This window comes from Megascapheus bottae, chromosome 30 (genome assembly GCF_031878675.1).
Source record: "Megascapheus bottae isolate mThoBot1 chromosome 30, mThoBot2.hap1, whole genome shotgun sequence".
Classification (NCBI taxonomy): Eukaryota; Metazoa; Chordata; class Mammalia; order Rodentia; family Geomyidae; genus Megascapheus; species Megascapheus bottae.
In genome coordinates this window covers 599459-620441 of record NC_143538.1, presented here as the reverse complement: position 1 = coordinate 620441, position 20983 = coordinate 599459, and the positions used below count along the sequence as shown (strand labels likewise).

At 51.1% G+C, this 20983-nt stretch overlaps 1 protein-coding gene across 3 annotated transcripts in view; it reads left to right on the top strand.

Annotated features, from left to right (window-relative positions):
• Tbc1d2b (TBC1 domain family member 2B) overlaps nt 1-20668 on the top strand; it is a 55228-nt gene extending 34560 nt beyond the window's left edge. For all 3 annotated transcript variants that reach the window (XM_090321756.1, XM_090321757.1, XM_090321758.1), the window contains exons 4-13: nt 2930-3096; nt 4858-5084; nt 6475-6858; nt 9589-9699; nt 10629-10822; nt 12801-13295; nt 14477-14594; nt 17815-18000; nt 19280-19401; nt 19804-20668. In XM_090321756.1, the coding sequence (XP_090177882.1) occupies nt 2930-3096; nt 4858-5084; nt 6475-6858; nt 9589-9699; nt 10629-10822; nt 12801-13295; nt 14477-14594; nt 17815-18000; nt 19280-19401; nt 19804-19996 (2197 nt within the window). In that variant the 3' untranslated portion in view covers nt 19997-20668. The remainder of the gene's footprint in view (nt 1-2929; nt 3097-4857; nt 5085-6474; nt 6859-9588; nt 9700-10628; nt 10823-12800; nt 13296-14476; nt 14595-17814; nt 18001-19279; nt 19402-19803) is intronic.
• The last annotated feature ends 315 nt before the right edge of the window (nt 20669-20983 follow it).

The following is a 20983-nucleotide window of genomic DNA, read 5'->3' as shown; positions in this document are numbered from 1 at the left end:
AAAAAAAAAGGATTTGCTAGCATTAGATGTTGATGTTCCAGGTTTAAGTGTCAACTGAAGTTAGATAAAATAAAAACCATTCTCAGATTTCCCAGTGGTAGTTTATAGGACAGCAGTGGCATTCCTTTGCTCTGCCTACTACACCAAGTTACTGCAAATTTGGTGGCTCAGTGGAGCCCCAGTGGCTCTTGGCTATAATACTAGCTACTCAGGATGCTAAGGTCTGAGAACTGCAGTTCAAAGCCAGCCTAGACAGGAAAGCCCATGAGACTCTTATCTACAGTGAACCCCCAAAGGCCGGAAGTAGAGGTTTGGCTTTAGTGGCAGAGTGCTAGCCTTGAACACAAAAGCTAAGGGATAGTGTCTAGGCTCTGAGTTCAAGCCCCAAAGCCAGCTCAAGCAAACAAAACTTCTCCTTCCTTCTGCCTGCTCGGCCCCTCTCTGTCCCCATTGCAGGTTGAAGCCCAGCTGTGGGGGCCAGGCCCCAGGGGAACAGAGCCTGTGTGGCCTTCTTGACTTTGTCTGTCTCCTGAGCGCCTCTGGTGTGGGGACGGCCATGCTTCCGGCTTCTCACGTGCCTTAGATTTAGTATGGGATGGTGAAAGGCGAAAGGCATGCACGAGTGGGCTTGTAAAAGCAAAAGCCAACAACAGTGCCTGGGGTTAAGGTAGGAGAGCCCTTCTAGGCCAGGAAGTAAGGTGACATTGGGAGGACTGGCTCAGGAATCCCCTCCCTCCCCATCCCCCCATCCACTGTGTGGCCTGCTGCATCAGAGGGGAACTGCTCACAGTGGGGGAGGGCCAAGGGCCAGCTCCTATGTCCCTTGGCCCTGAGGGGATTATGTGGCCGCTAATCTGGTATGTCCTTGTGATGGCTCTTGTTCTACACCCTTTTCAGCTATGTGGAAGAACCTGATTTATTTGATTCACCCTATTTCCTGCTGTGACCACTGCTTGCTTCCACTTTTCTGTCATTTCCATTGTTTCCCTCCCCTGACCCTGGGGTAGCCCTCTACTCTCCTGCCCATGCATGCCAACAACTCAACCCCGGCCACTTCTTGCCACTACTGGGAAGGTGCCAGTGCTTGAAACCAGGCTGGCAGGGGGCCATTTCCAGAGCCATTTCCCAACACTTGTGTCTGTGATTAAGTTCTACTGGTTATCAGACCTGGTCACTGACCTGCAGAGACCAGTGTGTGGTGTGCACTTTGGCTATGGTGAGTGTAGCCTCAGGCATGGCTGTGGCTGCAGGAGTTCCTTACGTTATGTCGCCTGATTTACCACCTGGAACCAGAGCAGCCATTGTCAGAGGAAGGCTTCTAACCTAGCACGGAGAACCTGTGCAAGTGTGCCCTGGACTCGCACAGGGCAGTACCCAGCCACACGCATGCACCCATTAATGCCTCTGTTGGTGTCCATGTGTGCCCCGGACACATGCGACTCCCACATGCGCAGTCACGCGTTGAGTTTCTCCAGGGACTGATTAAGCGGTGTTTCCGGGGGTGCTCTACCACTTGAGCTCTACCTCCAGCCTGCCATTCTGTTGAGTAGCTGGGGATAGAGTTTCTCTTACTTTTCTGCCTGGGCTAGCATCAAATGCTAGGACTATAGGCATGAACCTCGGGACCCTTGTTTGAATGCTATCTTTCTGGGTGCTCATTTTGTCCCCCTGTAAATTTTCTGTGTGGAGGACAGAAGGGAGGTACTGAGTTTTAAATTCAGGACCTTGTACTTACTGGGCTTTCTCCACTTTCCCCCCTCCCCTGCCCCAAGCTGGTGTTCTACCAATTGAACCAATCCAGTAATTTTTTTTTTTGCCAATCCTGGGCTTGAGCTCAGGGCCTGAGCACTGTCCTTGGACTTTCTCAAGGCTAGAGCTCTACCACTTGAGCCTCAGCACCACTTCCAGCTTTTTTCTATGTATGTGGTACCGAGGAATCGAACCTGGGTCTTCATGCATGCTAGGCAAGCACTTTAACCACTAGGCCAAACTCCTGGCCGCCAATCCAGTATTTTGTTGGTGAATTGGAGATGGAGTCTTATCACCTTTCCTGCCTAGATTGGCTTCGAACCTTGATCCTCCTGGTGTCTCAACCTCCTGAGTAGTTAAGATGATAGGTGTGAGCCACAAGCTCTGAGTCCAGCTCTGAATTTTCAGATAAGGTCTTGCTTCCTGCTCAGGCACTGACCTGGGAACAATCTACCTCCCTGAGGCTTCCCAGTAGGCTAGGGTCTTGGCAGGTGCCACTGCATCCAGCTTCTTCCTGGTGGAGAAAGGATCGCAGCGAGCCATCACAGATACAGGTAGAACGGGTCCATCTGTGTCTATAGTTGATGATTAGCATGTGTGGATTTCTTTAGTAGTTCAGCTGTACATATGCAGCCTTCTGTATCCCATTAATAATAGATATTAAGACTTCAAACAATACTGCGCTGTCCCCATCATTCTTCAGTTTTCTCCTTCAGTCTGAACAAACGTCTCTCTCTAAAGCTGTAAGTGGAGGAAATACATTGCACAGCAGGAATGTGCTGGTGCTCAGGTCTCTTGGGGAAGCCCACGCCCGGGAGAGTGCCAGGTACCCAGCAGGCCTCGTGCATGAGTGTCCTATTGTATGCACAGCCGCAGTGTGCCTTGTCTCCGCTGGTGGAAGCCAAGATGGTTTCATTTGTGCTCACCCAGACACTGCTACAGTGTCCCCCTGTGCACCTGCATGAGGCGTTCCTCATGCGGGGTCCGCTAGCGTGGGCAGCTCCCCAGCCTTGGTGGGCACTGCTGATAGTGCCCGCTTGTACTCACACCCACAGCGTGTAAGAACTTTCCCTTTCCCCTCACCAGGCCTTTTCTTTTCTGCCAGTTCTATACACATGAAGATGCACTCTGCCCTATTTTTCCTTATCATTAAAATGGCACGTTTCTGTCTTCCTCCTAGAAATTCCATGTCCTCTTTCCGTCCCGGGAGAGGACATAATAATGATAGCCGCCGGACTGTGTTCTATACCAGTGAGGAGTGGGAACTTTTAGAACCACCCCCTAAGGATCTGGAAGAGCCCGTGACGCAGGAGGACAAGAAGAAGCCTGTGCCCGAGGGAAACAGAGGTACCACTTGCCGTGCCGCCACACCTTGTGTCCTCTCACCCACAGTGACATGTATAGAACACACTTTGTTCGCAGCCATTTCTGGAGACTGAAGGCCCACTGGAGGCCTGAGATCTCTGCACAGATGGAAAGCAGAAAGGCTTGGGGGAAAAAAGAAAAAAAAAAAGTGGTGTAAGAACCAGGCGCCGATGGCACCTGCCTATACTCCCAGCTGTTGAGGAGGCTGAGATTCGAGGATCACAGTTCAAAGCCAGTGTGGGAAGAAAAGTCCAAGAGACTCATATCTCCAATGACCCACCCAAAAACCAGAAGTGGAGCTGTAACTCAAAAGGCCAGGCACTAGCTTTGAACATAAAAGCTCAGAGACAGGGGCCGGGAGTTTGGCCTAGTGGTGGAGTGCTTGCCTAGCATGCATGAGGACCCGGGTTCGATTCCTCTGTACCAGATACATAGAAAAAAGCTGGAAGTGGTGCTGAGGCTCAAGTGGTAGAGCTCTAGCCTTGAGAAAGTCCAAGGACAGTGCTCAGACCCTGAGCTCAAACCCAGGACTGGCAAAAAAAAAAAAAAAAAATGCTCAGAGACAGCACACAGGCCCTAAGTTCAAGCCACATGACTGGCACATACAAAAAATGTAAAACATCCTGTCCATAGGTTAGAAGCTTAGCTGCTGCTACCTGTCCTTTGCAGAATCAGAATGCTCATCAGGCTGACCTCATAACTTTCTACTTCTGGAAATTGGAGATAACTGGAAAGAAAAGAATATGTGTTATAGATTTGACATATCCATTGTGTCAGTCCAGTTTCCATTACTATGAAGACATCTGAGATAATTCAGCTAACATGAAAATGAGCTTTAATTAATTAATTAATTTATTTATTTATTTATTTATTTTGTGGGTCATAGGGCTTGAACTCAGCTGACCTGGGTGCTGTCCCTGAGCTCTTCTGCCCTACCTCTTAAGCCAAGCCCTGCTTCCCATTTTCTAGAGTTTATTTGGAGATAAGAGTCTCAGGTCCTTTTGTGCCCAGGCTGGCTCTGAACCTTGATCCTCAGATCTCAGCCTCCAGGGTAGCTAGGATTACAGTTGTGAGCCTTATTTTAGCTTACAGTTTTGGAGCCTTTGCTCCATGGCCCATTGTCCTCATTGTTTTGGTTCTTGGTGACACATCATGGTGGAAACTTGTGACAGAGCAAATCTGCAAATGCATTCACCTTCAGGGCCAGGTGCAAGAGAGAGAGGTCCCCTTCCTCAAGGACTTATCCTCCATAATTGTGAGGCCTCTACTTCTACCCCCTCTAATAGCACCACGCTGGGAGTGAAGCCTTAATACATGGGATTTTTGTTTGTTTGATTGTTGTAGGGCTTGCGGCCTGAACTCGGGGCCTAGCACTATCCCCAGCTCTTTTGCTCAAGGCTAGCACAGCTCCACTTCCAGTTTTTGAGTGGCTCATTGGAAATAAACGTCTCCTGGGGACTTTGCCCAGGCTGGTTTTGAACTTTGAACTGCGATCCTCAGATCTCAGTCTCCTGAGTGGCTAGAATTACAGGTGTGAGCCATCATTTCCAGGCTATTTTGTTTTGTTTAACGTTTTAGGTGTGTTGGTTATTCTCTGGATCAGGGGGGACAGAGACATGATAACCCATGGTCCCTTGTGTGCTGTGTCCTCTGGGTTTGAATACAGCCCCTTCAGAGAATTTGTAAAGGCCATCTTATCTTACTGCAATGTCCAAATAGTGGGTGTGGCTTATCTTTGTGCAGGAGTCACCAGCTCAGGCTTTCCCTTTGATTTTGGACGCAACCCGTACAAAGGAAAACGCCCTCTGAGAGACATCATCGGGTCGTACAAAAATCGTCACAGCACTGGCGACCCTGCAGGCGATGGCACCTGCGGAGGTGTCACCAAGCCAGCGTCTGAGATGCAGCTGCAGCTTCAGAGTCAGCAGGAGGAACTGGAACGGCTCAGGAAAGACCTGTCCAGTCAGAAGGTAATGCCTTGGACTTCTCCTTGGCCCCCTCAGCAGGACAAGGACCCCACAATAGAGCTCACTGGTGCAGCGTGCTTCCTGCAGCATCATGCTGCCATGCCAGTTCTGGGGCCTGCTGGGGCTGCCTGGCCTCTGTTCAGTCAAGGGACAGGGAGGGTTGGTGGCAGGAGCTGGCAGGGTAGTGCTCTCTGCCCTGAACTCCCCGCTGAACACTGCAGTGTGTGCATGTCCTGTTGAACAGTGCTTTCTCTCTGAGCTGATGAGATTTCATCACATTTGGCTGATCAACACTTTAGTAAATCTTAGAGCACAGATTATTTTTGTGTGTATGCCAGTCCTGGGGCTTGAACTCAGGACCTAGGCACTATCCCTGAACTTCTTTTGCTCAAAACTAGGGCTCTGCAACTGGAGCCATAGCACCACTTGCAGCTTCTTCTGTGTATGTGGTACTGAGGAATCAAACTCAGGACTTCATGCATGCTAGGCAAGTACTGTACCACCAGACCACACTCCCAGTCCCCCCCCCTTTTAAAAAAAAGAAAAAAAAATGTTGGTGCCTGTTGTGTGCCTGGGTCCAGTCTCTGAGCATTTATGCTCAAGGATAGCACTCTACTACTTGAACCCCCAGCTTCATTTCCAACTTTTTTGGTGATTTATTGGAGATAAGAACCTTATGGAGTTTTCTACCCAGGCTGGCTTTGAACTGCAATCTTCAGAACTCAGCCTCCTGAGTAGCCGGATAACAGGCATGAGGTACCATAGCACCCAGCCTGAGTGCCCTTGCTTAGTATTTTTTTGCTCAAGACAGATACCCTACTGCTTGAACCACAGCTCTGGATTTTTGCTGATTAATTGGAGATGAGAGTCTAACAGACTTTTCCTTCCCTGCCTGACTGGCTTCAACCAAGATCTTCAGATCTCAGTACTCAGTATTTTTGTTTTTTTTGGGGGGGGGACCAAGTCTTACTGTGTAGCCCAGGCTCAAACTTAGGCCTAAGCCTCAAATTCGGAATTCTCCTGCCTCAGCTAAGCTAACGCTGGGATTGTAAACACATACCCCCCCCCCCCATACCACAGATGCTTTCACAGTGATAAACATTTACCAAGAACTGTGGCCAACTGTAATCTTCAGATCTTCATTTCCAATTTCCTTTGATTGTTCTCGGTAGACAGTCTTCATGGAGTAAATATTTTGCATCCTCTCTATTTTGAGCTCTTTCAAGAGGAAGTTCAGTGTTAAAATGTTCCAGTAAAAGGTTCTTTCTGTGTTTCCTCAATTTCCAGTGCTTGCTCTCTGTAGCCTTATACTGATTTCTGCTTGCTTTTTTTTTTTTTTCTCCCCCTCTTCCTTCCCTGTTGCCCTCCCCCCCCACCCCTCTTTGGCTCCCAGGAGCTCGTCCGGCTGCTCCAGCAGACTGTGCGCTCCTCCCAGTATGACAAGTACTTCACCAGCAGCCGCCTCGGGGAGGGCACGCTAGGGGACACGCTGGCACTGCTCCACCAGAAAGACGATCAGATCCTTGAGCTCAGCAACCAGCTAGAGAGGTTGGCTCTAGAGAAGGAGAGCCTCCAGCAGGAGGTGAGGACGCTGAAGAGCAAGGTGGGCGAGCTCAACGAGCAGCTGGGCATGCTGATGGAGACCGTCCAAGCCAAGGACGAGGTCATCATGAAGCTCAGCGCGTGGGAGAGCAGCATGACATCACCCACCTCAGGGCCTGGCTCCCCTTCGGCCATCCCAGCCAGCAGGGACCAGCTGGAGCTGGACAGGCTGAGAGTAAGACTTGTCCCTTCTCCTCTCGCCCCACCCTTCTTGTCCTCTGTCTCCTGTCCCCGTGCATGGCTGTTCCGTGGATGCCTTTGTGCTCACAGCTCCCTTCTTCATTCCGCCACGCTCTGCGTGGCGTGTGGCGAGTGGCCCTCATCCTCCCAGAGCTCAGAGAGTAACTCACAGAAAACCAACTTGAGGCAGAGTCACAGCTGCCGGAAGCACCGGCAGGAAGCAGGGGACGTGGAGCTGCATGGGCGATGCTTGAGGCTGAGCTTGGGCCCTGGAACCACAGCTGGTAGGTGGCAAAGCCACGTCACACTTGGAAAGCCCACCTGTAGGCAGGTAACTGTCTGCAGGTGTTCACCTGTGACGCAGTATGCCCTCCAAGCTACACCAAATGTGGCAGCTGTGCCCGGCGCTGGTGGCTCACATCTTGAATCCTAGCTACTCTGGAAGCTGAGAGCTGAGGATCATGGTTCAAAGTCAGACCAGGTAGGAAAGTCTGTGGGACTCTTATGCCCCAAAAACCAGTGGAGCCATGGTTCAAATGGCAGAGCCACCAGTCTTGAATGAAATAGCTAAGGAACAGCATCCAGTCCGTGAATTCTAGCCCAGGAATGGTATACATGAGTGCACACACCCACATGCACACACACAACTAGAACAACTTGAAGATGACAAGAAAAAAGACACCATGATTTGGGCCAAGAAAAGTCTGAGGACCTCGTTTCAGCTTTGACGCTGAATACTTGTCTGGCTGAGGCTGGACAGGTCATATGACAGCCAAGTGGGTGGCTGGACACAGAGCTGAGAGCCCTAGTCTGGACCTAGCAGCCTACTTTCCAGCCCAGGCCCTCTGCAGTAGCTGGCCTCTCTGTGGCTCAGTTCTTTCTTTACCCAGGAGATGGAGCACGAAGTGCTTGTGAATCCCAGCGAGTGCTCCAGAAGTGCTCCCAGATTGAGGGGTCACTGGTCATTTCCCTTTTCCACCTTCCAGGGGGAAGTTGTATTCCCAGGGGGTGGCTTCAGGCCAGGACTTTGGGGAATGTCTGGACATAGCACAGAACCACCCTGGATCATCCTAACCTGCCCTTGGAACAACCTTGAGTAGAATTTCTTCTGTGATTGAGGGATGAGAAGTGTCTTGGGAAGTCCACACACCTGCTGCTAAGTTACAAAAGAGAATTGATTCCTGAGTGGGGTGGAGAACGCCCACGAATTCCAGCACCTCGGGAGGCAGAGGCAGGAAGATCCTGAGCTCGAGGCTGTGTTTGGATCCTCAGTGACACCCTGTCTTAAAGAGAAATAATTAGGCATGGTGAGAGGCAGGAGAGCATGTTTTTAAAAGACTGAACTTCCAAGGAATATTTAAGACAATTTAATTAGTGTCTTTACTGAGAAGCTTCATTCATTGTTTTCATTATCAGGATGATCTAAAGAAGTCCCTAAACCTTATTGTCGTAGCACAGAGGATGCTTGGAAGTGGCTTGTTGTGCTACATGGCAGACACTCGGCCACTGAGCGGAATCCTCAGCTGTATTGTACTTTCCTTTCAGCTTTTCCGTACCCTTGAACTAGTCAAATGTAAAAGAAAGTTGAGTAGCCAGACCCTGGTACTCAGGAAGCTGAGCTCTGAGGATCACAGTTTGAAACCAGCCTGGCCAGGAAAATCCATGAGACTCCTTATCTCTAATTACTGAAAAGCAGGAAGTAGAGGTATGGTTCAAGTGGTAGAGAGTCAGCTTAGAGTGAACATGCTAAGGGACAGTGCCTAGGCCCTGAGTTCAAGCCCCAATACCAACACACACACACACACACACACACACACACACACACACACACACACACACAGTTTAGGAAGTGCATGTTTATTGTTAAGTTAAAATTTAGGTTTGTAGTCTTTTTGTTTTTTAATTTTTCTAATGTGGAGGTTGAACTCGGCCTGGGTGCTGTCCCTGAGTTCTTTTGCATAAGGCTAGCATTTTACCACCTTTAGGCCACAGCACCACTTCCAGTTTTCTTGTGGTTCATCAGACATTTCTTTTGAACTGTGATCCTTAGGTCTCAGCCTTCAGGGCAGCTAGTGAACTCACGTTTATTCTAAGTAAAATGAAACCCTTCAGACAATGTGTTGTTACTTTAGTTTAAAAAGCATGGGAGAGCCAGGTGCAGTGGCTCACGCCTGTAATCCCAACTACTCTAGAGGCTGAGATCTGAGGAGCAAAGTTCAAAGCTAGTCAAGGCACTAAAGTCCACGAGACTCATCTTCAGTTAATCACTAGAAAACCAGAAGTGGTAATGTGGCTCAAGGGGTAGGGCAGTAGCCTTGAGTTGATGAGCTCAGGGATGGCGCCCAGGCCCACAGTTCAAGCCCCACATCCAACCCCCCAAAAAGAATGGGAGCTATTGGGGTTTTTTGGGTGTCATTTCAATAAATTTGGAATCAATCAAAAAGATTACATAGATTTTAGAAAATGAGCCTACTGCCATTAGCCGAGGAAAATTACCACTAAGAAAATGTTTATTTTCTGTTTCTTTCTGTCTCCCAGCAGTACCTCCCATCTCTCTGTTGCCACAGGTAGCCAGAAAAGGGGATGAGTTAGAAAGTTCTCATTAACAATTTGTGGGGCCTCAAGCTCACCCTGACTTAGCATGAAGTTGGAAGGACAGAAGGATATTAATTACATAAGCTAAATGGTCCACCTTCAATATGAATGTTCTTTTCTCTCTCAACAGGATAACCTACAGGGCTACAAAACACAAAATAAGTTTCTAAATAAGGAGATTTTGGAGCTCTCTGCTCTCCGACGGAATGCAGAAAGGAGAGAGAGGGACCTGATGTCAAAGGTGGGTCGGGACGTGGGGATCCCCCTCTTTTGTGGAGAGGGGAGGTTAGGAAACCATCTTGAAGTAATGTGCTTTCAAGTTAGTGTATCAACTGCACCTGCAGCAGTGAGGCTGCAGGAATCCCTGTGCCTGGAGTGTACAGACCCGGCCAGGGGCCCTGCCTTCCCCTGGGTAGCTACTCAGATCTGAAGACCATGGTTCAAAGCCAGCCTGAACAGAAAAGTCCATGGGACTTAGGTAAGTAGATGTGTGACTCAAGTAGTAGAGCGTTAGCCTTAAGTGATAGTGAATGTAAGGCCCTGAATTCAGTCTTGGTACTGCAGATAGAAAGATAGATAGATAAATAGATAGAAAGATAGATAGATAGGCAGACAGACAGATGAAAGAAGATAAATAGGTCGATAGATGAATGAATGATAGACGATAATTTGATAGATGGATGATAGAAGGCAGACTGATAGATGAATGAATGATAGAAGATAGAACACATAGACTTCTATGTGCTTTGACATGCTTTTTTGCTCAAGGCTAACACTCTGTCACTTGAGCCACAGCACCACTTCCTGCTTTTTCTGTGTATGTGGCACCGAGGAATCGAACCCAGAGGGCTGTGCATATGAGGCAAGCACTGTACCACTAGGCCACGCTCCCAGCCCCCTCGTTCGAACTCTTAAAAAAAGTTTTTTTTGTCTTGGTTTCGTTTGCTCACACCAACCCAGTCTGGACTTAGATTATCAGTACCCCTTCTCTACTTCAATCCATCCACAGCTGGTCATTTCAACCATGGCACACACTGGTCTCCGTCTGTGTTGTGGTCTGTGACTCAAGGAAGGGAAATTCCTCACAGTGGTTTGGGGTTTGTTCATCTGATGGCCTAAGGATGGCTTTCCCCATATCTCTGGCTGGAGGTAACACCCACATTCTCACAGTATTCCAGCCTGGAGGCCAAGCTGTGCCAGATCGAAAGTAAATACCTGATACTGCTGCAAGAGATGAAGAACCCCGTGTGCTCGGAGGATCAGGGCCCTGCCCGAGAGGTCATAGCCCAGCTGCTGGAGGACGCGCTGCAGGTGGAGAGCCAAGAGCAGCCGGAGCAGGCGCACATCAAGCCTCATCTTGTCAGGTAAGGGGGCGCAGCTCCCCCGACTTCTGCAGTCCCCTTTGTCCACAGAGGACTGGATACAACCCTGGAGATCTCATTTGACGCTCAAGAGAGTGTTGTCAGGCTGGCCTCAAATTGCAATCCTCAGGCGTCAGCCTTCTCCATAGCTAGGATGACGGGCGTGAGTGCCGGTGCCCGGCTCGGGCTCTGGACCTTCTAGGAGGCAGTTAATGTTGCTCATCCAACATGCAGGCAAAGCACAGTTCCTTGGAATAGTGAACTGACCACGTGTCCTCGCTGGCTGGAGCTGTGGCCGTTCCCAGGGCTGGAGCCTGCTGCTCCTGGCCCATGTCAGGGCTCCCCTTTTCCATTGCTCAAAGACGGCGTCAGCCAATCCAACCCCTCCCTACCCCACAGCAGCCCTGCCTCCTACCCTGACATCACTTTTCTCTGTTCCTACCACCCTCCTCCATTTTTTTTTGACATTTTAAATAATTTTTATTGTATTTTATTGTTGGGATAATGTGTAGAGGGGTTACAGTTACGTTTATTAGGTAGTGGGTACATTGCTTCTCGAACCTTGATACCCGTTCTCCCCCCCTCCATTTTTTTCCTACTTAGAAGGGCTCTTAATTTCTTCTGGAACATTCCTTTTGGCAGGTATTGTAATATAGTCATAAAGGCTCCAAGAATTAAGATATGGACAGTTATGGGGCATTACTCTGTCTACCAAAGCCTTAATTCCTTTAATTCCAGTTTGTATCTTCTCTTCTTTTTTTGTGCCAGTCCTGGGACTTGAACTCTGTTCCGGGGCATGGTCCCTGAGCTTCTGTGCTTGGGGCTGGTGCTCTACTACTTGAGCCACACTTTCACTTCCGGCTTTTTTGGTGGTTCATTGGAGATCACAGTCCCACAGACTTTCCTGCCTGGTCTGGCTTGAACTGCGATCCTCAGATCTCAGCCTCCTGAGTTGCTAGGATTACAGGTGCGAGCTACTGGTACCCTGCTCCCTGTTTATATCTTACGTGTTACAGTTTGGGGTGTTAGTTTGTTTTTTCTTTTGATGGTTCTGGAGTTTGAACTCAGGGCCCTGCACTTGCTTGGCAGGTATTTTACCACCCGAGCTACACTTCTGGTCCCACAGGTGTTTTTTGTTTTTTTTTTTTCTTTTTCTTTTTTGTCTTTTCAGTTCTTAAAATGTCATCTTAGGTGGGGAGAGGAGTGCCTGGGACCCCATTACTCGAGCTTCTGAGGCCCAGGAGTTTGAAGACAGCCTAGGAGTATGATGAGACCCTGTCTCCCAAAAAGAAATGCCTTAAAGTATCGTGTTATTCACGTGTGTTTACACACGTGGGTGTGTAAACACACACATTGATGTAGCCATACCTGTCGCCTGTCACTCCTGTGTCTGGTTATTGACTGTATTATCTCGCCAAGGTCTTTTTGCACTCGGGGTGTCAAGCCATCTAGTGTCAAGCCATCTAGGAATTGATTTTCGTTTTCCTTGTAGGATATCAGGAAGAGAATATCAGCTTCCTTTTCTTTCATGTACATAGTTGTCCTAACCTACTGAGTGCAAAGCTTATGATGTATTCACTCAGTGATTTGACATACGTGGTCATACACCAAAATCCATGGATATGAGATAGATTTCTAAGCCCTCTGTTCTGTTTCACTGTGCTTTTGGGTGTTGTTTTTTTTTTTTTTTTAACCAGTCCTGGGGTTTGAACTCAGGCCTGAGCACTGCCCCTTAGTTTGTTTTTGCTTTTTTTTTTTTTTTCCCAAAACTCAAGCTCCATACCACTTTGAGCCACCGTTGCACTTCCAATTTTTAGGTGGTTAATTTTTAGGTGGTTAATTCCTACCCAGGCTGGCTTCAAACCCTGATCCTCAGATCTCAGCCTCCTCAGTACCTAGTATTACAAACACTTTTGTTTTGTGTTGAGAATGAATGAATGAATGAATGAATGCTTTCCACTTTCCCTCTTGTGATCCGCAGTGAGTATGACATTTACGGGTTCAGGACGGTACCGGATGCCGATGAGGAAGAGAAGTTGGTGGCCAAGGTCCGCGCACTGGACCTGAAGTCCCTGTACCTCACGGAAAATCAGGAAGTTTCCACTGGGGTCAAGTGGGAGAACTACTTTGCCAGCACAATGAACAGGGAGATGGTATGCTCGCCCGAACTGAAAGCCCTGATCCGCGCGGGGATCCCACACGAGCACCGCTCCAAAGTGTGGAAGTGGTGCGTGGATCTCCATACCCGCAAGTTCCGAGACCGGGCTGAGCCCGGCTACTTCCAGACCTTGCTTCAGAAGGCGCTGGAGAAACAGAACCCAGCCTCCAAACAGATCGAGCTGGACCTGCTGCGGACTCTGCCCAACAACAAGCATTATTCCTGCCCCACCTCGGAGGGCATCCAGAAGCTTCGCAATGTGCTGCTCGCCTTCTCCTGGCGCAGCCCCGACGTCGGCTACTGCCAGGGCCTCAACAGGTGGGTGGCACCAGCTGATCCCAGCCATCCCTGGGCACCAGGTGCCAGGCCCAGCATGGCAGCGCCCTCGCCCACGCCATCCAAGAAAGCCAGCACTTTTGTGTTTTCGTTTTTCCACTCCGTCATTTTTGCAATGTGTTTATTTAATTTTGATTTTTTTTCTTGCAGTGTACACAGAGTTTACAGTTGCATAGGTCAGGTAATGAGTGTGTGTTTTATTGTTGTTGATTTTTGGCCAGTCCTGAGGTTTGAACTCGGGGCCTGGCGCTGTCCCTGAGCTTTTGTGTTCTACCACTGAACTTAGCATAAGTTCATTTCCCCCACACTCCCCAACCATCCTTGTTCACACGTGGGTTTCATCAGCATTTAAAGCCAAGCCTGGCCCTGGTCTGTAATCCTGGATACTCAGGAAGCTGAGATCTGAGGATCTTGGTTCCAAGCTAGCTTGGGCAGGAAAGTCGGTTGAGACGCATTTCCATCCAGTAAACCTCCAGAAAACTGGAAATGGTGCTGTGGCTCAAGGTGCTAGAGTGCCACCCTTGAGTGAAAGAGCTCAGGGACGACAGCCAGGCCTTGAGTTCAAGCCCCATGACTGACAAAAAATAACAATAATAATTTAAAGCCAGAAATGGAGCTGTAGCTCAAGTGATAGAGTTTTATCTTTGAGCACAAAAGCTCAGGGACAGCGCCCAAGCCTCAAGTTCAAATCACACACACACACAAAATGACTTGGAATTTCTTGCACAATGAGCTATCCACATTATCTGAATGAGCAAAGTCTTCTGATGGAGGTGTTTTCAGCACAGGGAATCCAGGTTATCTGAACAAAACCAAACCCCAGGGTGAAGTGTGCCTGGCTGGCTCTGGTGAAGCCTTTGCTCTCATCTTGGAGAATGACGTCCTGGATTTATTCTTTATAAAGGTGATGGATGGGGTGGGCTACAGTCCCATCAGTCAGGTGATGAGTGAATGTCACCCTTCCCTTGTTCTCACCCATTCTTTCTCTCCCACCTCCCTCCTACCCTGTAAGCTGTGTGGTTCATTTTTCCACATAGTGTGCAGTGGGTACCACTGCCTCACTTGGTGTTGCTCTTTCTCCACGAGAGAGAAGGGGTTTCAGCACACACCGCAGCCAGGACCTGCCAGGCCTGGCACTCACTCTGTTCCTCTTTTGCTCACAGGTTGGTGGCTATGGCTCTTCTGTACCTAGAACAGGAAGACGCTTTCTGGTGTCTGGTCACCATCGTGGAAGTTTTCATGCCCCGGGACTATTACACCAAGACCCTTTTAGGATCCCAGGTGCCTTCCCCTCCCCATTCATTCTTTTTGTATTAGCGTATGTTGTGCAAAATGATCATTTGGTTGCGACCTCTCTGTTTCCGGGGGCTCTTTAAAATACTGTGTTTCAGGGCTAGGAATGTGGCTTAGTGGTAGAGTGCTTGCCTAGCATATATGAAACTTGGAGTTCAATTCCTTACTACCGAATACACAGAAAAAGCCAGAAGTAGCTCTGTGGCTAGTTAGTAGAGTGCTAGCCTTGAGCGAGAGAAGCTCAGGGACAGTGACCAAGCCCTGAGTTCAAGCCCCAGGACTGGACAAAAAAAAAGTAAAATACTGTGTTTCAGTCACAAACTTGTAGCTGAAAAGTGACCTGGGTTTGTAGTGAGGCAATCGCTTTGTGTGCATGATTTCAAGCAATGACTGTCAGCGAGACAACCGGAGATCAGAGACCGAACCCAGTCGTGCATGCATGTGCCGTGCACACGGCTCTGTGCCTTCTTCTGGGCACACACCTGCTCTGGGCCCTCTCCCTCGGGTACACACCCTCCATCTCCTGGGCTGGCCTGTGGGAGGCTGCGGTCGAGGCTGGAGGACAGGACAGGTCCTGAGCCTCTGTTGGTAGCTTTGTCTCCTCAGCTGCTAGCTGGTGGGACTTTTCTGTTTCCTTCTCACTGCAGCTAACGTGCCCTGCCCCTCGAGGCCCTGGCATGCACTCCACTGCTCAGCTCCTGCAGCCAGGGCCCAGCAAAGAATCCCCCCCCTCCCCAGAACAGCTGATTTCCTGGCTGTTGGACCTGACTCAGTTTTCTGCCTTTATAGGGGCCTTCTCCTTACCCTCTCCAATACCACCTCTCTGGTGCCCCAGGCCAAAACCTGGGCCATCAAGGGCTGTGCTACCTGCTGCCTCCATCTCTGGTACTGCCCTGTCTGGTGCACCTCTCTTCCATTGCTAGAGTTGTCTCCTGTCTTCATGGCTCCACGCCCCCTCCAGCACTGTCTCAGATTGAGTCACACCCTCCCTCTACAGCCCCAGCCTTCTCAGATCAAGTCCGCTTCCCAGCTCCTTCCCCTGGGCTCCCTTTCCTTCCTGCAGAGCCTGCCCGCCTCCTAGAGGCAGTGTGCAGCAGTGGTGGTAGAATGCTGTGGTCCCGTGTTGGAAAAACACTAGTCTGGCTGTAACTTGATCCTGTGGTAGTAGAACACTGGGGTCTGGCTGTACCCTGAGCTAGGGTGGTAGAACACTGTGGTCCGGCTGTACTCTGATGTATAGTGGTAGAACGCTGTGGTCTGGCTGTACGTTGATCTAGGATGGTAGAACACTGTGGTCTGGCCGTATCCTGGTCTATGATGGTAGAACACTGTGATCTGGCTGTACCCTGAGCTAGGGTGGTAGAACACTGTGGTCTGGCTACACTCTGCTATTTCCCTTGCAAACAGGACTCTAGCCAGCACACACACACACACAGTCCCCTGCCGTCCAGCTCCGCCCCCGTGCACACATGTTCATGATACTGCTCTGTCACTTCCATGCTTTCCTCAGGGCCCTGACCACCTCTGTGGTGACCCCTGTTAACTGACCTTGCCTGTGTGCCTGTGGGCTATAGCTCTGTCATTAGAAGGTGCCGAGCATCTTGTGAAGTTGACCTCTGAACGTCCAGGGGCATGACCAAGAAAGGGGAATGGGTATTTCCTGCTCCCGCCCCTTTACGTGGGCCTCCCTGACCACCTTGACCCCGGAGGACAGGGTGACCCTGCCGCTCTGGCTTCAGCTCCCTACTCTGTCCAGTGCTCCTGCAGATCTAAGGAGGAGCAGGAGGGGCCCCGCCTCCCCCGGACCCCCTGCAGGTCAGTCTCAGCCCTGCAGAAGCAGTGGATGGGGAGAAGCTCCATGCTCTCTGAGCAGGCGCGTCACTTGCTGGTCAGCCATACGCTCTGTTTCTCTGTAGTGTGAGTTTGTCCACTGGGATGTGCACAGAAGTGGGGCAAAGGTGGAGGCCATGGCTGGTGAGACCACAGACTCAGGAAGCTTTAAGATCCAAAGTCTCAGCCATATACCTATGACGTACACCTGTCACCCCGGCCACTTAGGGCCCTGAGCGTTTTTATACAGAATTCTACCATTTGAGCCACACCATCACTTCTGGCTTTTTGCTGGTTCATTGGTCTCAGCCTCCTGAGTTCAGGACCAGGGCACGCGCACGCGCGCACACACACACACACACACACACACACACACACACACACACACACAGGTTCAAAGTCTCACAGACTGTGTTCAGAGCAAGCAAAAGGAAGCATTAACGTATCCCAGTCCGTAAGGCATGAGCCGGCGTGTGGTGAGGAGTGTGGGTCGAGGCTGACACAGCCCAGCAGAGCCAGCTCTGCCTCCTCAGAGCTGTGGCCACACACCACTTAGCATCCCCATGCCTCAGTTTCCCCAACTCTCAAAAGAGGTAGCTCCCCTTCTTACACTGTTTGAGGTTTATGTATTGATAGAGTTGAATGGGATGCCTAGAACTTTCTAGAAGCTCAGTATAAGTTCTTCTTGTAGTAGGCATGATGGGGAGACCTTTTAGAAGTGCGTGGACTTGGAAGAGAACTCGCATCACTTGATCTCAAGAATAAAGAAGACATCTTTTTTTGTACTGGTACTGGGGCTTGAACTCAGGGCGTAGGCACTGACCTTTAGCTTTTTCACTTAAGACTGGCACTCTACCCCTTGAGCCACATGTCCACTTCTGGCTTTTTGGTGGTTCATTAGAGACAAAAGTCTCATGGATTTTTATGCTGGCCTGGGTGATTCTGTTCCTTCTTGTCCTCTCTGCCACAGACAGATGATACGAGGCCCCAACCTGCCAAGTGGAGGTGAGCCAAGGAGCTCAGAGACCACACCTAGAGTCAGAGTTCAAGCCCCAGAACTAGCACACAAAAAAATAAAATTAAAGTACCTTTTATAGGGGGCTGGGAGTTTGGCCTAGTGGTAGATTACTTGCCTAGCGTGCACGAAGACCCGGGTTCGATTCCTCAGCACCACATACATAGAAAAAGTACCTTTTATAATTTTTCCATTAGCCAAGCTTAATAGGAGAAGCAGCGTGGGGTGAGGGGGGCACTGTGCTCTCTCTGAGCACAGGCTCCAGGCTGGGCCCTGGGACAAGGGCGCCCCCAAGTGGACACCCCAGGCACTCCAGTAGTGCAGGCCTGTGGCCACCCGCTCAGCCTCCCTTTTGTCCCCCAGGTGGACCAGCGCGTGTTCCGAGACCTCCTGGCAGAGAAGCTGCCCAGGCTGCATGCCCACTTCGAGCAGCACAAGGTGGATTTTACCCTCATCACCTTCAACTGGTTCCTGGTGGTGTTTGTGGACAGCGTGGTCAGTGACATCCTCTTTAAGATATGGGACTCCTTCCTGTACGAGGGGCCAAAGGTGGGTGTGCACAGCTCTCCACGCTCCCCAGATCCGTGTGTATGCTGGCGCAGCAGCTGGCTCTCCCGGAGCTCTCGAGTTGCCTCGTGCCAAGGCACTGGAAGGCCTGCCATCTGGCCAGGTGCTGGTGGCCCCACGCCTGTAATCCCAGCCTCTCAGGAGGCTGAAATCTGAGGGTGGGAGTTCAAAGCCAAAAGTCTATGAGGCTCTAATTATCCACCAGAAACAAAGTAAAGCACCATCCTCGAGCAAAAGAGTTCAAGCCCACTGGGTCACAGTGATTCAAGCCTGTAATCACAGCTACTCGGGGCTGAGAGCTGGGGATGGGTTCAAAGCCAACCTAGGTACAAAACATCTGAGACTCTTGTCTCTGGTAAACCAGCAGAAATCTAGAACTGGGGCTATGGCTCCAGTGGTAGAGTGCCAACCTTGAGAAAAAAGCTCAGGGATAGGCCCTGAGTTCAAGTCCAAGAGGGAGTGCATAGAATCTGATTGGGGAATGTGGCCTAGTGGTAGAGTGCTTGCCTAGCATGCATGAAGCCATGGGTTAAGTTCCTCAGTACCACATACACAGAAAAGGCTGAACCAGGCACCAGTAGCTCACATGTATAATCCTAGCTACTCAGGAGGATAAGATCTGAGGATTGCAGTTCAAAGCCAGCCTGGGCACAAAAAAGTTGGTGACACTTTTATCTTCAATGTATTGCCAGAAAACTGAAAGTGGCACTACGGCTCAAGTGGTAAAGTGCTAGCCTTGAGCTGCAGAGCCCAGGGTCAGTGCCCAGGCCCGGAGTTCAAGTCCCACAACTAACAAAAAAGTAAATAAAAGAGAAAAAGAAAAGGCTGGAAGTAGCACCGTGGCTCAAGGTAAAGCACTAGCCTTGAGCAAAAGCAGCTCAGGGACAGTATCCAGGCCCTCAGTGCAAGCCCCAGGACTGGCACAAATATATATATGTATATGTATATGTATATGTATATGTATATGTATGTATGCATGCCTTTCGAAAAAGACACTGCGGCCTGGCTTGGGCCTCTAGGGCCTTGAACACACCCAGTCTCCCCCACGGGACTTGCAGTCCGTAATTGAGGCTGAGGCTGCAGGTCCACATGTGACCAGCAGTGTGAGGTGGACAGGGAAGGATTCTGCCCCAGTCCACCTGGTTTGTCTTCCTGGCAGCACTGCCCCTGGGCGAGGTGTCCATGCCAGGCCAAGCCAGGGCCTGCAGCCCCAGTTCCAGAATGGCGTGGCGCGTCCCCTCACGTGCCCTCCCCCCCCCAGGTTATTTTCCGCTTTGCCCTGGCACTCTTTAAGTATAAGGAGGAGGAGATCCTGAAGTTACAAGATTCTATGTCCATCTTCAAGTATCTCCGCCACTTCACACGCACCATTCTTGACGCCAGGTAAATTGCAGTGGCCGCCAGGCCTTCCCTGAGGGGACATGGTGGGCGAGGCGGCCATGGGGGCCACTCCAGGCCTCCCGGGGGTTCCCCTGGGGCATGGGGTCTTTAAGACAGCTTCCCGGAAACGTCCAGCTGCCCCTGGGCTCTTCAGCTCTGGGCTGGCGCTCTAGCCCTTGAGCCCAGCGCCCCTTCCTGCTTTCCAGGGGTTCACTGGAGATGAGAGTCTGGGGACTTTCCTGTCCCCGCTGGCTCTGAACCAGGTCCTTGGGGCTCTTAGCTCCGAGTAGCCGGGACTAGTCTCCACAAGGCGCCATGCAGGGAAACGGTTCCCTGGGCGGCTGGCATGGGGCCCTGCCATGCTCATCCAGGCTGACGCCTGCTGCCCTGCCCTCTGTCCCCCAGGAAGCTGATCAGCATCTCCTTCGGGGACCTGAACCCCTTCCCCCTGCGCCAGATCCGCAACCGGCGCGCCTACCACCTGGAGAAGGTGCGGCTGGAGCTCACGGAGCTCGAGGCCATCCGCGAGGACTTCCTGCGTGAGCGTGATGCCAGCCCGGACAAGGGCGAGCTGGTCAGCGACGAGGAGGACTCGTGAGTGCCTGCCGCCAGCCCGGCCCGGGTCCGCTGGCCGGACACCGCGGCCACACGGCGCTTCCTCGCCCCCCAACGTGTTTACAGATCCCCAGAGCCTGCCCGTGCGCCGGGCCCCCACTGGCGGGTGGGTGAGCAGGCTGGGCTGGCCGCTGCGAGATGCGGCTCAGCGGGGCTCCAGGCAGGCCAGACTCTCCTGGAACCCACCCGACCCGCCCGGATTCCCCAGCATCACCAAAAGTGACCACGAGCACTGTGGGGCCGCGGCCAGGCCCGCTTCCAGCCAGGCCCGGCAGGAGAGGCCGTGGCGATCTCCGTCCATAGTTTTGTATATTTTCACTACAGTTTATATTTTTATAGGCTATTTTGTCGCGGTATTTTCTATAATGAGCTGTCTGCACCCCTCCCGCGTGTACAGCCAGGGGTCTGCATCCTCCACTCCTACCCCTCTGCCCAGCGGTGACCCTCACTGCTGTTCACCCCAGGTGGCCGTGGTGCTACTTGAAGTCCACTGACCGCGGAGCCAGCCGATGGCCCTAGGGCTTCAGAAGGTGGCCTGGGCCCTGCGCGCCCTGCTGGGCAGCGTGAGACCCCCAGGGGGTGCTGCCGGCCTGAATCCCAGCAGCCTCGGCTTTCTTCCAAGTTTGGAGTTGTAAAGGAAGAAATAAACTCATTTGTAGAAACGCTGCCTTGCGCTGCCATTATGGAACCTGCCGTCCCTGCCCTGGTGTTTTTGGTTGTTCGGTTGGTTGGTATTGTGCCAAGTCTTAAGGCGTGAACTCAGGGCCTAGGCACTGTCCCTGACTTTCCTTGCTCAGGGCTGGCACTCAGGCCACAGCTCCATTTCTGACTTCTTGTGGTACATTAGAGGAAGGTCCCCCCCCCCCTAGCAGAGGACAGCACCATGCCAGCCTGAGTCATGGCTTGTTTGCCTGCTGTCCCGGCTGCCCCCAGCCATGGCTGGAAAAACACAGGATGATTAAGACCAAGT